At 31.8% G+C, this 16,709-nt stretch overlaps 4 protein-coding genes across 4 annotated transcripts; 2 read left to right on the top strand and 2 right to left on the bottom strand.

Moving 5' to 3' along the window:
- The first annotated feature begins 356 nt into the window (after positions 1 to 356).
- On the top strand, positions 357 to 2,701 carry LOC9326837 (serine/threonine-protein kinase-like protein At1g28390). Its single transcript, XM_002893480.2, has one exon. The coding sequence runs from the start codon at positions 1,029 to 1,031 to the stop codon at positions 2,424 to 2,426; it is 1,398 nt and encodes a 465-aa protein (XP_002893526.1). The 5' UTR covers positions 357 to 1,028; the 3' UTR covers positions 2,427 to 2,701.
- A 236-nt stretch (positions 2,702 to 2,937) lies between these two features.
- LOC9326836 (MACPF domain-containing protein NSL1) lies at positions 2,938 to 5,781 on the bottom strand. Its single transcript, XM_021011206.1, has 7 exons — positions 5,268 to 5,781; positions 4,949 to 5,187; positions 4,665 to 4,866; positions 4,493 to 4,573; positions 4,220 to 4,403; positions 3,966 to 4,132; positions 2,938 to 3,885 (listed from the first exon to the last, which is right to left on the bottom strand). The coding sequence occupies exons 1-7, from the start codon at positions 5,538 to 5,540 to the stop codon at positions 3,193 to 3,195; spliced, it is 1,839 nt and encodes a 612-aa protein (XP_020866865.1). The 5' UTR covers positions 5,541 to 5,781; the 3' UTR covers positions 2,938 to 3,192.
- An 862-nt stretch (positions 5,782 to 6,643) lies between these two features.
- LOC9329587 lies at positions 6,644 to 7,361 on the bottom strand. The gene has a single exon (XM_002890727.2). The coding sequence runs from the start codon at positions 7,235 to 7,237 to the stop codon at positions 6,926 to 6,928; it is 312 nt and encodes a 103-aa protein (XP_002890773.1). The 5' UTR covers positions 7,238 to 7,361; the 3' UTR covers positions 6,644 to 6,925.
- A 5,726-nt stretch (positions 7,362 to 13,087) lies between these two features.
- Positions 13,088 to 13,933, top strand: LOC9326835 (ethylene-responsive transcription factor 11). Its single transcript, XM_021014924.1, has one exon. The coding sequence runs from the start codon at positions 13,203 to 13,205 to the stop codon at positions 13,701 to 13,703; it is 501 nt and encodes a 166-aa protein (XP_020870583.1). The 5' UTR covers positions 13,088 to 13,202; the 3' UTR covers positions 13,704 to 13,933.
- The last annotated feature ends 2,776 nt before the right edge of the window (positions 13,934 to 16,709 follow it).

The following is a 16,709-nucleotide window of genomic DNA, read 5'->3' as shown; positions in this document are numbered from 1 at the left end:
AAGTCAACGCCTAAACATCACACGTGACGAGCGTAGTAGTCCACACGACTGTTGCAACTGCTGAATTTAGTAACCAATTTGATTCCTTGATTTCAGTGACTCGGGAACGAACGAGTCGTTAAATTGGAAATAAAAAAAATCATGTTCTATTGATTTTCCAAATGGGAAGCAAGATCTCCGTATATGACGACGGTTTCGATGATCCACTTTTTGTGGATTTAAACTTAAATGTGTGCAAAAATTTATATATTGGATGATAACACTACATTTCTATTTACAGAAAAAAATATAACATAAAAAAAAAAAAACAATACATGTTTCTTTGTTCCCGTTTGGTCTCATCCCAAAGAGGCTCTCTAGATTCTACAGTTTAGGCCAAATACATTTTTAGTGAAAGACAAAGTAATGATTATGGTCCCAGGTGAAAAGAGAATTCTTATGTGAGGATAAAAGAAAGAAAAAATAGAAATCTTATGTATATGTGTGTCTTCCATTACCAAAAATGTATATGTGTGTCTTGGCTTAAAAGTTAAAATATCTTTTGGTTATTTTTGTTGTAAGTTTGTATACACATTTAGCACATGCCCGAAAACCAGCCTGAGTATAGAAAATTCGAATTTGTTACGTTTTCTTCTTTCAATCAGCCACCAACATATCCGGCGATGATCTTTCTATCAAATACCAATAATTGATACATGCAAAATCTTAATTTCTAAAAGTGTATCATTATAACAAATCAACAATACATTGAGGCGGAAATAATTCAAGAAAATCATCAAACTAATGATTACACACACTCACTCATGTCTCATGCACAGATACACATACGTAAAATGTTAATTGCAAATTAAATAATTGAGCAACTTTGAAATTAAAGCAACTTTGATTTTTGTTTTCACACCATACCTTTCTCTTGCTTTCTTGCACCAAAGCTGTTCAACAGTAACCTCACCCTTCTTCTTCTTCTTCAAAAACTTCAATCATGCTCCATTCTCATTCTTCTCCTTCTCTCTCTCTAAATCTCTCCAATGGGTTATCTCTCTTGCAACGGCGAATCCGCCGTTGCAATCTGCGATCCTTATAACTGGAATCCTCGTCGAAAATCAAAACCGGAGAAACGTCGTCCTCCTAAGCTTCGGATTTTCAACTATGACGAACTCGCCGTCGCTACAAACGGCTTCTCCGCCGGAAACTTCCTCGGGAAAGGAAGTCACGGCAGAGTTTACAAAGCGGTTCTTGACGACGGGAAACTTCTCGCCGCCGTCAAGAGAACAACAATCACCCCCGCTGGTAATTATAATAATAACGTGAGTCAAGTAGACAACGAGATCGAGATTCTTACAAGAGTTCGTCACCGTTGGATGGTCAACTTAATCGGTTACTGCGTTGACCACCGGAGAAAAACAAAGCTGTTAGTCGTCGAGTACATGCCTAACGGTACGCTTCACGATCAGTTACATTCTCGTAGTTCGTTACCGGTCAGTTGGAATCGGAGAATCAAACACGCGCTTCAGATCGCGATTGCTGTCCACGCTCTTCACACCGCGGAGACTCCGGTGATCCACCGTGACATTAAATCGTGTAACATTCTCATCGACGGTAACGGTAACGCTAGATTAGCAGATTTTGGATTAGCGTTGATCGGAAACGTTGACGATGAGCGTTTGAAATGTACTCCGCCGGCGGGAACGTTGGGGTACTTAGATCCGTCGTATTTAGCTCCGGCGGATTTGACGGCTAAGAGCGATGTTTTCAGCTTTGGGATATTGTTGTTGGAGATTATTAGTGGTAGAGAAGCCATTGATTTGAATTATAGTCCGTCGTGTATTGTAGATTGGGCGGTGCCGTTAATCAAACGCGGCGAATTCGCCGCGATTTGTGATTTGAAGATTAAGAACCGTCCTTATTCCGCCGTGATTCGGAAACTGGTGATGATGGCGGCGAGATGTGTGAGATCGACGGCGAAGAAACGTCCTGATATGTTAGAGGTGGTTGAGTGTTTGAAAACGGTGAGGAAGTTATCTCAGGCTTCACCGGCGTGGAACAGGCTGCGGCGGAGGAGTGAAGAGAGATCGGAAAATGTTTTCGGGGTTGAGGAAGAAAAGGAAGAGATTCATGTGAGGATTGTGAGAGGAGGAAGCAGGAAGAACCGGAAGGTAACGAACGTGACGTGTGTGGATGATGTATACGAGAGAATAGTTCCGGAGGAGACGCCGCCGTTTCGTCGTCGGAATTTTGTGCTGAGGTCGAGATCAGTGGGAGCGAAAGTCGGACCGGATCCAAACGACGGCTTTGGTGATCAGGTGGTGGTTACAATGAGAATATTTATCGAGAAAGAAAGACCGGTGACGACGGCGGCGATGAGACTGAGCAAGTCGAGGTCGGTGGGGATTGTACGTAGTTACAAAACGGCGTCGCGGAAGTGATATTGAGTGTTTTACAAAAGTCAGCAATTTGTTTGACCGTTGCCTTTTTTGTTTTCCTTCTATTTTTGTTTTTCTCTGTCTCATTTGTTTTGTCTTTTTTTTATTGAGCTGATATTGGGGTTTTTACTCTTTTTTTTTTTTTTTGTATTGAATAAAAATTGTGTTTGCTACGAATTTTTCAAAGTGATTACTGAAAAAGTTTTTAAAAAGTCAGAAAGGGGAATGGAATAGACTACTTGAACATTATAAAGTTGCATAGAAAATTGAGAGTTGAATGTTAAATATTCATTCACATTTAATCGAATCTTTCTTTTTAAACTAGGTTTTGTCAAAGATGAAGTTGGTCTTTAACTAAATTTTTTATGAATCTTTTTGGTCCAGCTTTGCTCCTCTCTCGCATTGAAGAGGACAGACGTGTTTGAGTTCATAGTTTCTGAAGCCACTGTTATCGAAGAAGATCTGAAGCAACAAGGAACGATGATACTTTTGTGATTCAGTGAAGTTTCCGAAGGAGAACAAAAACGAAGCCGGTTCAGTTTCATTCAAATTTGTTCTACACGAATACATATACTATTATGTAAAATAAACATCATATACAACGAAACATTTACAACAACAGATAAATAAATTTTGTTCACAACCCAAAAACACCTGATTAAAGCTAATCACAAACTGAAACCTGCAAAAATCCAACACACACACACTACACTTGTGTTCCCCACATAGACACCCCTCCCTGTCCTTCGGAACTGAATGAATGAAACTCTCAGACCAGCGAATCTTCCGATATAACAGTAAGCAAAGAGTATTTAGCTTTGATTGAGATCTTCCCTGCCTCGACACAAAGTTTAGCCCCAGTCACAACCCAATATCCAGGTTGTTCCTCTGGACCTCTCATCACCTCTTTCGTGTCTACAAGACTCAGCAGCTTTGGTTTCACAGGCGGTGATGGCCCTCTAGGATACACTGCAGAGTTTATATCAATCTTAGACTGTGGCTTCGTTGTTGCCGGGTTTGGACTTAAACCCGTGCTTAATCTTGTACTAATCATCGAGAAAACACCTGATTTGCGCGAGTTTGTTGACAGATTATCCCAGCACGATTTGCGTGTAACAGCTGAAGCATCGTGTGAGAAATCGAGCCTCAAGAAGAGAACTTTCCTCATACCAATTCCTTTGACTTCTAACCAGGCTTTGGTTACAATTGAGGCGGTGTCATCAGACCGTGCTCCGTTGTACTGAACTGGGAAGGTGCAAACATGTGAGAATATTTCCCATTTCACAGGTACATAATACCCTTTTTCAGCTGGTTCATCGATGGGTTCATAGGTTTTATCGTGTGAGAGATGGAGACTTGGAGGACATGTAGAGAGGTGCTGCAAATGTATTGCTAGATGATTTCCTTTCTTCCCCTCAAGGAAGAAGCGTAGTCCGGTTACTGGTCGCTCACCTGAATCAACCTACACAACAGTTTTCAAGAATTGAAAGTTTCATTTGAGCAAAGGTATATCACCTACAACAATGTGAAAAACAAGTGTACCTTTGATGTGTTGACGTATAGTTTTGGACCCATCAAAGAGAACTGAAGGGATGGAGAACTTTGTTTTGAGCGGCGTAGTCCAAGAGGGAGATCTCCATACACCGGAGCCCATTGGCGTGGAAGTTGAAACTCAAGAAATTGATGCAACTCTTCTATCGGTGGCTTATCTACAACATTTTACACAACCTTGTTACCTGAATGAACCGTTGAGTACCTAAGATACAAAAGCAAAAAAAAAAGAACAAAATACTCACATCGGAGGTATAAGTTCACTGCATGACTAAGAAATCCTGTTCCTGGAAGACCGCTCAAGAGTGAAGTTATAGGAACAAAACACATGGATATGACGTTGGGTGATTGTGATACTGTTGAGAGCCATCGTTCATGACTTTGCCCCAGATCAACACCTCCTCTTCTGATACAAACCCTCACAATCTCCTGGAGATGCAAAATACACGTTTACTTTAAGCTTAAAAAGAAAAACCTATATGACTCACTCAGTGCATCAATGCTAAGAAATAGAGGACCTCGTTCTTGGTGTGAGTGACAACAGCAGAGCTAACCGAGGTACCAAACGGTTGAAGTCCCCATTGATGAAGATTCTCCTCCTGCAAAACCATCAAAACATGACAAAGCTGCATTGTGATTTGAATACAACGAGACTGATAGCTAAACCCCGACAACTAGACTCTTCTTTACCTTTGGCTTTCCGGAATAAACAGAAGCAGGAGATTTACTTTCAACAGGATCAACACAAAATCTTTCATCACCCCAATGCTTCAACATTTTCTGAATTTCATCAGGTTCGTGATTGGATTTACGCATCTGCTTCACATGAATAACATCTTTACCTCCCATAGTCACTCCAACAACTACATGAGTACCATATTTCTCAATAAACCTATAAGAAAACAAAAATCAATCATAAGCTCCAAATCACACTTCAAAAAACCCACTCAAAAATCTCAGTCATCAAATCATACCCAGCAAGTGAAGCAGAGTCCCAAGAAGAAGGAACCTCACGTTTCACTTCATCACGTAACGTCAATTGCTTCCTAACAAGCTCAACACTATACAAGCTAATGAACCAACCATCATAAGCTAAATTCTTCACAGAGCTCGCATCTTTTGGCCAACATTTACTAAACGCAAACATATTATTAAACATCCCCGACGGAATCTTCCCGGAGAGACACATATCTTGATTAAACTTCTCCGACATCTACACAAAAAAAAAATCAAACTCAAAATTAGGGTTTCTACAAAGAAAACACGAATCAGTGATGATTAGATATACTAAACCTGATTAAAAGAGAGTATATCGGAGCGTAATCGAGTACGTTCGCCTTTATCGCACTTAATCGAGCTCGAGACGTTATTAACGACGATCCCACCGGGGAAGACTAAGTCACGGTTCCGGGTCGGGTCGATTTCGACTAACCTAGAACCGTCTGGTGTGGTTTTACAAGCGGAGAAACGAACATCGGAGCAGAGATCGTAACCTAATCCGATCACTGAAACGGCTTTCTCGGCGGCGGATTGAGCATCGAGGCGTGTGAAATTGTTAAAAGCCATGGATCGGAGAGAGAGATGATGATGATGGTGATGAAACGAAAGGGAAGAGGAAAATTCAAAAGATTGTGGCTTTGTGTGGTGAAGAAGAAGAAGAAGGCGAGCGCGAAGCCATTGAAGTGGTCAACGGTGTATGGCTCAAATAGAAATAATTTAGGAAAGAAAATATTTAGTCAACACGTAATTACTTTGACTTCACGGCTTTATGTTTGAATTTCGGATATAAAATTATATAGTGTGAACATGAATGGTTTTATTGTCACAAAAGGAATAATAATATTTGTAGTACCTAATTTAATGTTGATTTAGCAGCAACTAAACTATAGAAATCGATTATTGATTTTTTTTTTTTATTAGAGGACACTTCGGCAGTTATGCTGATGAATGACTCCCTCTGTTTTTTAAAGATTAATGTTTTGAGTTTTCACACAATTTTTTTTTTAAAAAAAAATTATATCTTTTATGATTTTTTGTTAGTTTAATGATGTTAATTCCACTTCTCTCCTCCTTCTATTAGTCTAAAATGAAAGTAATAATGATCTGGCGGATGTCATGTAGACTTCATACCAAAACATGTAACATGAAACTTTCTTTGGTAGACTTTTCTCATAGTATAAGGCTGTGAGGCAGAGAGGCGTTACATCATCGACCTTAATATTTTATTTCCATGTAAGATTTTTTCCGATAACCCTACATGGGTTTTGTTTGTATAATTGGGTGTCAACCACACTATAGTTGATATATGTACATTTTTGATTGTTTACACGTTGTTCGTCGCATGTTACTGTGTGATTGACAAAGTTGCGGCGTTAGACCGGATATCGTAGCTTTTTAGATATAAGTTTGAATATAGTAAGATTATTTGAACAATTCATAATTTAGTGAGAATTGTGATAATTTTTGTGGGTTTATTTGTCTCTCTTCCATCGTTTTTTCTTAACTCGTTCGTGGTCACAGGATTAAAATTCTAGACATTTTGGTTATAAAGCGTTTGTCTCGTGTTCAAATTTTCTGTTACGTACGGAAACTGCTAAGGAAGATAACATTATGCTATGCATGCTAATTTTAGTCGTAGCTTCTTATGCTCCATGTTTTTAATAGAAATATTTCTTGAACTCAATCTTTGCTCATAACTGAATAAATGACAATGTTCTTAAGATTATACTACACATACATGGTTTATCTAAAGAGTAGAGAGTGGAACAAGATGTGTATATATATATATAACTATTTGTATCTACTACAATACACAAACGAAGACATTATTCGTATGCAGTAAGTACATATACAAGCCTTAATTAGCACTACGTTATTTATACAACACATATATCAAAAGCTTTACCCGTAAGTAGCAAAGTCGAAGAACATATCCAACATGTCTTCCGGTTTCATTTCGGCTTCTTATGTCTCTGTTTTGGACCTAGACTGCCATGAGGAACTGGCCCGGGATAAGGAAAACCTCCTCCGTAAACCGGGCTTGGATTCCAAAACCCGTAGTCGCCATACAGCTTTGGTAAAAAGCTCTTGGATTTAACCCTAAACGAAGGATCTAAATCTTGAGATTGAAATTTGTTCGTAGAGATAGAGGGTCTTGCCATTACGGTGGAGATAATGACGATAATCATGAAGGTAGTTATGAGAACCATAGACATGCTAGAAACATGAAGACGCATTATCATTAAAACTCTTACGATCTGCATGATGCTCCTACCTATTTTGAGCTATTTAAAAACAGATTACATAAAGGATTACAGCTCATATCTTGTTGAATTAATGTTTTTGTGTAATTATGAAACTAGCTTGTTTTATATCAAACGTATAATGTAATTAAGATAAGGCATTTGAGGATTCAATAGTTGTTTATGTTTATCACGTCTTATGGATGAAAAAGATCATGAGGTTTGCATGTACTTTGTTGTTTATACACTAGGAAACGAAATCAGTTGGCTATTAATTCTCAAAAATAGATAAAGGCCCAGTAGTATGGCAAGGCCCAGTAGTGGTCAAGACTCGATTCTAGTAAGTAGTAATGATCTAGGCGAATTATTTTTTTCCTTTTTGTCATCATCTATTTGAAAGATACATAATATGTAATAGACTTAAATTTAGTTTCATGATTCATTATATTAATATAACATGTGTTTTAAATGATTTATTTTAGTTAACCATATGATCCGTACCGAATATATGTGATTAATTAGTCAACGACGGACACGCTTTGATCCAAATGTCTCCAATGTCCCCATCTTGACCACACCAAAATATCCGAAGTCTTCTCCTTTGTTAATTTTCCCGGCAAGTTCAATAATTTAATTGGCCATAATTATGATTTTAATTTGTAAAGATACTTTATAACACATGTGAGTTTCATTCATGCATCAAACCACTGTTTTGTATCCAATCTGAACCGTTAACCTTGTATTAGTATTATATTCCACTGTTATGATTAAAAAAACATTGAGCGCGTAAGACGTTATTAGAGCACTTCCATCAATGGTGTCTCATGAAGACACCCATAATAAAAATAAATCAAAAATAAATAAAAAATAATTTTTTAATCAAAAAAACTGAGATACTTTGAGACAAGTTTCTCATTTGAGATATTTTGAGACATTCTCTCTCTCATACACATGTCATTCTTATATTGGTTTAACAATTTTTTTTAAATTCAATTACTCTAAGATTTATAATATCAATTAAATAGTTTATAAGTGACTCTTTTTTATTTTTTATTTTTCTACAATTCATAAAATAAAATTATCTATATATCAAGTTCCATTATACAAAAGTTTATATATTTATTAATATTAGTTAAGTTTAAATTAATATTTTTAGTTAATAAAATACTATAATATTAGAAAATAAATCTGAGATGAATAATCTGATTTTTTGTCAATATTTTGATATTTTGATAAATAATGTGTTATCTTTTGTCATTATTTACAAAATGTCCAATATATATAATTAAAATCTATATGGCAAAAGTTTGGCGCATCATCAAGTGAAGAGTAAAATATATATTATCTATTTTGGTTTTGTATGTTTTTATTTGCATTTTAATTTATGTTATCATGGTTTTATATGCAATTTTGTGTTTAATTTATATATCTTTATTATGGTTTTATATGTTGTTTAAAATTCAATTTATGTTTAATTGTGGTTTTAAAAATAATAATCTCTTTAATATATTATTTATAATTAATAGTACTATTAATTAATGTTTTTAAAATTATTAATAATCATTATATTATTTACTTCTATAAAAATATAATTATTTTGTTTGAATGACTATATTTAAGATATAATTTGATATGTTTAAAAATATTATTGAAAAATTAAATTTAATATAAAAATATAAATATTATATTGATGAGACACCCATAGAGATATCTCACCAATGGAAGTAGAATTTTAGTGTGAGTTTCTCTAAATAAATTAAACATAAAAATATTAATATTATATTGGTGAGACACTCTATGGATGTCTACCATTGGAGATGCTCTTACATATCTAATTCGGAATAGTAAGTTGTCCAAAAGAAATGAATCCGATCGACGATGGATGGATTATTTCTTTTTGTTTTGTTTCTTATTTAGTTACAAACTCTTTAACAAGAAAGAAAATATAGGATTTCTTAGCTATATATTAAAATCTTATATAAACTCATAATTTATTTGTTCTATAATATCATATTGTAAATTTTGATTAAAGAAAATGTATGAAGCTTTTTATGATATAAATTGTATTAATTCTTTGACCCATAGTCTTCTCTGTTACCCGAGACCAGCCGTTGATAATACCACGTTTAAGGCATCAATCATCTCTTCCAAGTGGGGTTGAACTAGGGATCTTGAGAATTCACAATCACTAGACCACCACCCACTTAGTAAAATGTCTAAAGTTACTTGATTTCAAAAGAGAAGTTCTAAAATATAGGGTTTAATTTCAACGTTTTTACTCTGATGTAAACAAATTTGTAGTTTCTTTGTTTCAAAATATAAGAATTATTAGAAATATTGTTTGTTTTATAACCATTTATATTTTGCAGTTTTTATCCTCTGTTACTTGCTATTTGTTTACTATTCAATTATATTTGATGATTTTTTTGGTGAAAACCATTGCATAAATTAGTTGCCGGTAGTCAGAACGATTTTCGATTTAAATTCTTAATACTCATTAATTAAGAGACAATACTACTCTATGAAGACCAAAGTAGTTATGGACCATTCACCTCAAAGTCCAAAATGCAATTAAATAATGTGAAAGTGTGAGGAGAAGAATCTATCAAACTTTGACATCAAGGTGGAGCAAATGCATTGCATCTGAACTGTGGCCAATCCTGGAAACCGGTAACATTATCCCATTTTTCATATTTAAACATTAGTATTAAGTATTAGTATTATAGTATTATATACTACGATTAACTATGTAAAATATGATCCTACCAAAAAAAAAAAACTATGTAAAATATGATTCTCATCAGTGGTTGTTCTCCGACAATTTTGCAGCCATCTGTCTTTGGTTTCAACCCGATATTTCTGTTTTATGGTCTATACAATTTGTCCATTGTTTATGTTGCTCCTGTCAAAATGTGTCTGTTTTTAAGTAACAGATATATAAGCAAGTAACCCATTCTTTGTTTTTTAAAAAATAGATTTGGTTTTAAGATATGGTTTCATTGTTATACCAATTATCGAGCGTAAAAGCTGCATGTGTACTTCGTCAAGCCATCCGCGGGCAGCCGCATGTGAGACCAGTTTGACTATTTGCAATATAGGGTACGATTTTATTTTATTTTATTTTTGGAAGAAAAGAGTTAAATTTTTCGTTTGTTTTTTTTTTTTTTTTTTTATAAAAATCTTAAGAGTGTTGTTTTTTTAATCATCTATATAAACACATATTTAAATTTGGGTGAATATTTTTAAAAGATAAACGATTCTGAATATATATATATTGTTGTGGTTTCTTGTTATAAAAGTATGTAAACATATTATTATTTTTACTTTCTACACAGACGTTCAATCTACAAAAAACAAATGAGTTAAGCAAAAGATTGAATGTTACTATATATTTCTCTATTTTTTTGCAAGCCCACTTAGTATATTAAAATTTCCTTTGAATATATGAAACTCATAGCTAAAAGCAACTTTAACTTCGTTTACTAAACTATTAAAAGACAGAATTAAACGGTTTGGAACACAAAATTATTTAAATATAATTTTTTAGAATATATTGTAATTTGTTTGTGTATATCTATACTTTTTATATTATAGATTTACTGAAGTAAGATTTCTCTCAATTTAGTCATACCATCTAAAATGATAAGAGATTCTTTTATTCTACATGCATGGTATTAAAACACTTTTCATCCAAATAGCTAAAACTCTAAACCCTAATAGCTAAAAGTTATAGCATACCAAATGAAAAGTTTTAATTCACCATTTAATATATTAAAAAAAATCTTTAATCTCAACTTCGTTTACTAAAGTATGGAAAAACAGAACTAAACAGTTTGATACACGAATTATTTACATATAACTTGTTAAAATATAGTATATTATGATTTGTTTGTGTATATTTATTATTCAAGTAGGATCTCACTCAATTCTTTCATACCATCTAGAATGATAATAGATTCTTTCATAGGACATAAACCAAAGCATTTTATATGTTTTCCTCCCAAATGTTACTCAAACCAAATATAAGAGATTATTCTTTCATCTTACATATATTAAAGCCCTTTGATCTCTAATTTCTACAAACTACGACGCCGTCTTTTTCCTTTGGTATGCCGCCGCCACCTAAACAGAACACCACTCGCCACTATTTCAAAATTTGTATTAGAAATTTATAAGTTAATTCATAAATGACAACTAAGATAGACGGTAATAAAATAATTTATCATACTAATAGTTTAGAATTAATTTGATAAAAGTAGAAAAGAAATATTAACAAATATCATGGTTGTTTATCGGTAAACATATAATTGATTCTTACCAGTTGCGCTAGTTACTAAATATTTGATTAGATTATCAAGACTTAAAACTTTATTATAATATAGAAAATAAACTTATTAAAATATTAAATATAACAGAATACTATATGTAACAATATTATTTTATTTGGAGCTTATTAATATAGTTATAAAATTTTAAATTATTAGATTTATATTTAGTGTGTTATATATAGTGTTAACATATCAATTAATAAATATGTTGTAAAAATATATGATTGTATTAATATTTGAAATATTTTCTCTCGTGACAGCTCAGCAACTATCAAGAATTTGGAAAATAAATAATTGTATATTTCTTTTCTTTACTAGTCAGTAATATGTTAAATTTTTAATACTAAAATTATATAATTTCATTTAATAATTATTATTTCTCAGTTGATAATTAAATAACACATGTTGTAAGTTTGTTAATTTATATATTTAGAGAAAATTTGGTATGCAACTCTCCATATCTTTACTTATATTTGTATTTTAGTATAAAAATTGTTTGAAATAATTAATATGTTGATAAAAGTATGACATTTATAATTACAGTAGGAAGGTTTCTTTTTGAAAATAAGCAATTGATTTAATTTTGTATCAAATCATACACTTGAAAAATGAAAATTGTCTATTTTTAACAACTAGATCGAAAAAAGAATTATTAACTACATGAATAATATACTTTTTATTTCTTTCAGAAATATTATTTATAATTTCAAAATTTCATTAACGAATCATCGATAGTAATAATTATTTTAAATAAAAATTCATAAATCATTAATTTAATTAAAAAAAATCATTTTCTTATCAATCCAAACGAGTTTTCGTTCCCATAAGTCAATTGAAAGTTGTTTTCTTATTTCTTTATTATTTCAATAAGAAAACAAGAATAAATAAGAAAAACACTCTGGAATTATATTTTCCAAAACAAAATAAAATAAAATATGACAATCAATATACAAAAAAACTCAAAATATAAATTGTTTCCATCCAAAGCCTGGCTAAAATTAAAACGGTAGACCCATATATATAAATTCAGTAGTAACTATTTTTACCCTTTCCTCTAAAAAATAAAGATGACAACAACATACTAAATCTCGGTTTTTAGTAACAAATTAAATTACATTTTCTTTAATTAAACAGATATCACAAATGAACCATAAAGAAAAGATCTATAATCATTTGTCACACATCGTGTCTGTTTACAATTTGCTGATCAATACAAGCAGAAGTAGCAGACAATAAAAATCGACACGTGCCTAGTAAGCGCGTGGGCTCCTCACCACACGCAATATATAGTAATCCAAATAAAATCAATTAAATCATAAACAATTCAAGAAAAAAACTTTAATATGAAAAGAAGAAAAAATAACATTTAAGAAAATAAACCACTAAAAAGATAAAAAGTCTTTTAATAATAAGAAAAAAAAAAAAAAGCTTCTTCACTCTCACTTTCCTCTTTCGTGGAGACAAAAAGCAGATGCCACGTAATATGGATATAATTACCAAAACTGCCACTCGGCCGCCCCTTAAAGTCAAAACCGCGGTTGACTAACATTTGTTATAAATATTTCTCTCTTTCCTCACAACTTCTTCACATTAACAAACTCTCAAACTTCCTCATCTTTTCTTTCTTACATAAACAATTTTTGTTTTTTGTTGTTGTCATGACGCCGACAGTTAAAACGGCGGCAGTCAAAACCAACGACGGTAACGGAGTCCGTTACAGAGGAGTGAGGAAGAGACCATGGGGACGTTACGCAGCCGAGATCAGAGATCCTTTCAAGAAGTCACGAGTCTGGCTCGGTACTTTCGACACTCCTGAAGCAGCGGCTCGTGCCTACGACAAACGTGCTATTGAGTTTCGTGGAGCTAAAGCCAAAACCAATTTCCCTTATTACAACATCAACCAGTGCTTGAGTTTGAGCCAGAGCCAGAGCCTGAGCCAGAGCAGCACCGTTGAATCATCGATTCCGGCTATCAACCTCGGATCTGAGTCTGTTAGTTCGAGATTCCCTTTTCCTAAGATTCAGGTTAAGGCTGGGATGATGGTGGTTGATGAAAGGAGTGAATCGGAATCGTCGTCGGTGGTGATGGATCTTAGCTATGAAGGACGACGTGTGGTTTTGGACTTGGATCTTAATTTTCCTCCTCCAACTGAGAACTAATATTTAATTATGATTATTAGATATAATTAAATGTTTCTGAATTGAGTATTATTTTATCATCAAAGTAGAAGCTTTTAATTTTAAGTTTATGTAAGTGGTGCCAATTTTTGTCATCAGCAGAATTTAAAAGAATTTTTAGTGTTGAGATCGTGTTTTGTTCCAATCTGCTGATTTTTTTTGTAACCATTAATTATAATTCTGATCAACTAAAATAATACCTTGTTTTGGCATTGATCTCTCTGATGAACACACACATACATATATATATATATATATGGTTGTTGATCTTATGATTTTTATCCATATCCAATTGGATTTGAGGAAATACATAGTAGAATTCTTAATTACTTTTTTGACAAAAAAGATTAATGGAGAAAATACTTTTATTAGGATAATGCGGTTATTGGTCAAACACAGAATTGCTAAGTTATTTTTCTGTTGCATTGTTTCTTGTTGTTATGGAAGGTGGCATTTATGTTAAACCTGCTATTATAAAAACAAATCTATCTAAATTGTTTTATACTTTATTGGGTTTACTATTGTAGACCACAAAGTTTTTCAGCTAAAACTAAATCCACCAGAATTCAGATCTATTGTATTTTTTTTTCTTAACTAAGATGAATTTTGTATATCGCTACTTATGTGGTCATATATATATATACATACTAGATAAGGATCCGTCCGATGGACGGGTTTATTTTTTAAAAATTAAAATCAAATCTAACAAAAAATTAATTAACATAGTAAGTAGAAATTTTTTTTCAAAAGTAAAAACAATATTTACTTTTTCATTGTTGCATTGTTTCTTTAACCACTAAAATTATTAAATCAAAATTATTTCGAATGAAAGATATATCACATAACACTAATTAATGATATACTTATATGAAAAACAAAAATTAAAAATATTCATCATAAAGTTGATGTTTAATTAGACACGTTAAAAATATAAAAATGATAAATTGACTAAATTAGCCTTCAAAGCTAACGTTTCGGGTTTAGTTCTTATATACTCGATTGCAATAATTTTATGATCAATCAATAAAAATTGATAAATTTAAAAAATTATAAGCACGATGATATATGAATCTTATGTAATTCAAATATGAATATATAAATTAAAATAAACAATTCTGAAATAGTATAATTAAATTCAAAATATCAAAAACAAAAAAGAAGCATATATGTTTCTTACATATTCAAAAATTTCAAATAAAACAATATAAAAATTTACTTAAAATCATCACATATTTCTAATTAGAAAATTATATTGACATAAATAATGTAAATTTGTAATTTAAATCATGACACATGTCGCTATCTTAAATCAGTAGAACTATGATATATTGTAAATCTTATATAATTTAAACTGAACATAGAAACCAAAATAAAGAATTTAAAGATACAACAGTTAAACTAAAAATCAAAAAATTATAAACACGATGATATGTGAATCTTTGATAATTTAAATATGAAAAAATTGAAATAAACAATCTAACTACACAACAATCATAATTGAGGGCAAAAAAAAAACAGTTAAGTATAAAAATATTACAAAAAAGAAAAAAAATTGATCTCATTAGTTTAATTGAATCATCACATATTTCTAATTGGAAAAGAAATTAAGATAAATAATATCAAATTTTAAATTAATATATAATAACATATGTTTCCTTTTTAATAAATTTGCCTGATTTTTTTTCTTGTTTAATTGGAATATAAAAAACGTATAATTTCCTTATTATTATCTTTTGACATTTTTAAAATTTTTTTTTATATAAATATGAATTATTTATAATTATTCTTATAATTATCTTTTATATTTTTTAAATTATTTAAATTTGTAATTATTTTCAATTATCTTAGTTTTTATTTTAAAATGAAATTTTTTGTTTTACACGTGTCAAAATCTAAGATAGATAGATTTGTCACGTGTCACGATCATATGAGTTATTAATTTTGAAAACCATACTTATTATATAAAATATAATTTTCATTCTTTCCTATATAAGAAATTGGAAATGTACGGTCGTATCAATTTTCCATGGTCACTTAAACTATATCAGTGAACAAAGAAAGTGAATAAAGAAGAGATAAATTTATAGGACAGAACTTTTTTTGTCATTGATTTGAAAAGTGAACATACATGTGAAAGTCGGATGAATAATGGGAAAATGTTAGATGAATAGTCCATGTGTATTGTGTATAGGTCACTTGCTCGATATCATTTTCAGACAATGAATTTTTTTTTTTGCATAATTGTATCAAGTATCAACGTTAGCACAAACTGATCTTGGACCTTGATTGCTAAAACAGCCCATCAATTCTTTTGGCCCATAAAAAAAAAAAGATTAATACTGGCAAGTCAACAATGTCCATGGTCTTTCAATTATATAACGAGATTTCAATTAGCTTATAGAAAATTTTGACAGGAATAATCTTTATTCTTTTAGCCTATCAGTAATATATCAGATCTCAAAAATCATTCATTTCGAATTTGTTGGTTTTCGGACATGAAGAAATCAAATGGGATACATAAAACTGAATATTAATTCCTATTGAATTTTTTTGAGCTAAATGAATGATTTATGAAGAGATTAGGCGGATGACCTAAATTCATGGGTTAAATTAAAACAGGCGCACAATATATTCACATAAAACAAAAAGTTAACACTCAGAAATTATAAACCAGAAACCAAATTTTCCAAAACCGCGGATTGTTTTTGTTGGGACTCCTTTTTGGACATATCCTCGAACCATTTTATACACGAAAAAAGGCATTACATTGATTAAAAACCTCAAAAATGATGGTCGGCCACTGCCGCCACACTTTCAAGTAAAACAGCACTAAATTGTTAATTACAATATACCTTTTAGTTTTGTCAAATAATTAAACATTTAAGCCCATACAATAATGTAAAGTAGTAACCCAAAATGATTTTTCACAACACAAGCGATGTCATGCGACGGCGCGTGGGGTCTCCGCAAGAGCCAAAAGGGAAATTT

This window comes from Arabidopsis lyrata (genome assembly GCF_000004255.2).
Source record: "Arabidopsis lyrata subsp. lyrata unplaced genomic scaffold ARALYscaffold_1, whole genome shotgun sequence".
Taxonomy (NCBI): Eukaryota; Viridiplantae; Streptophyta; class Magnoliopsida; order Brassicales; family Brassicaceae; genus Arabidopsis; species Arabidopsis lyrata.
This window is presented reverse-complemented; position numbering and strand designations above follow the sequence as displayed.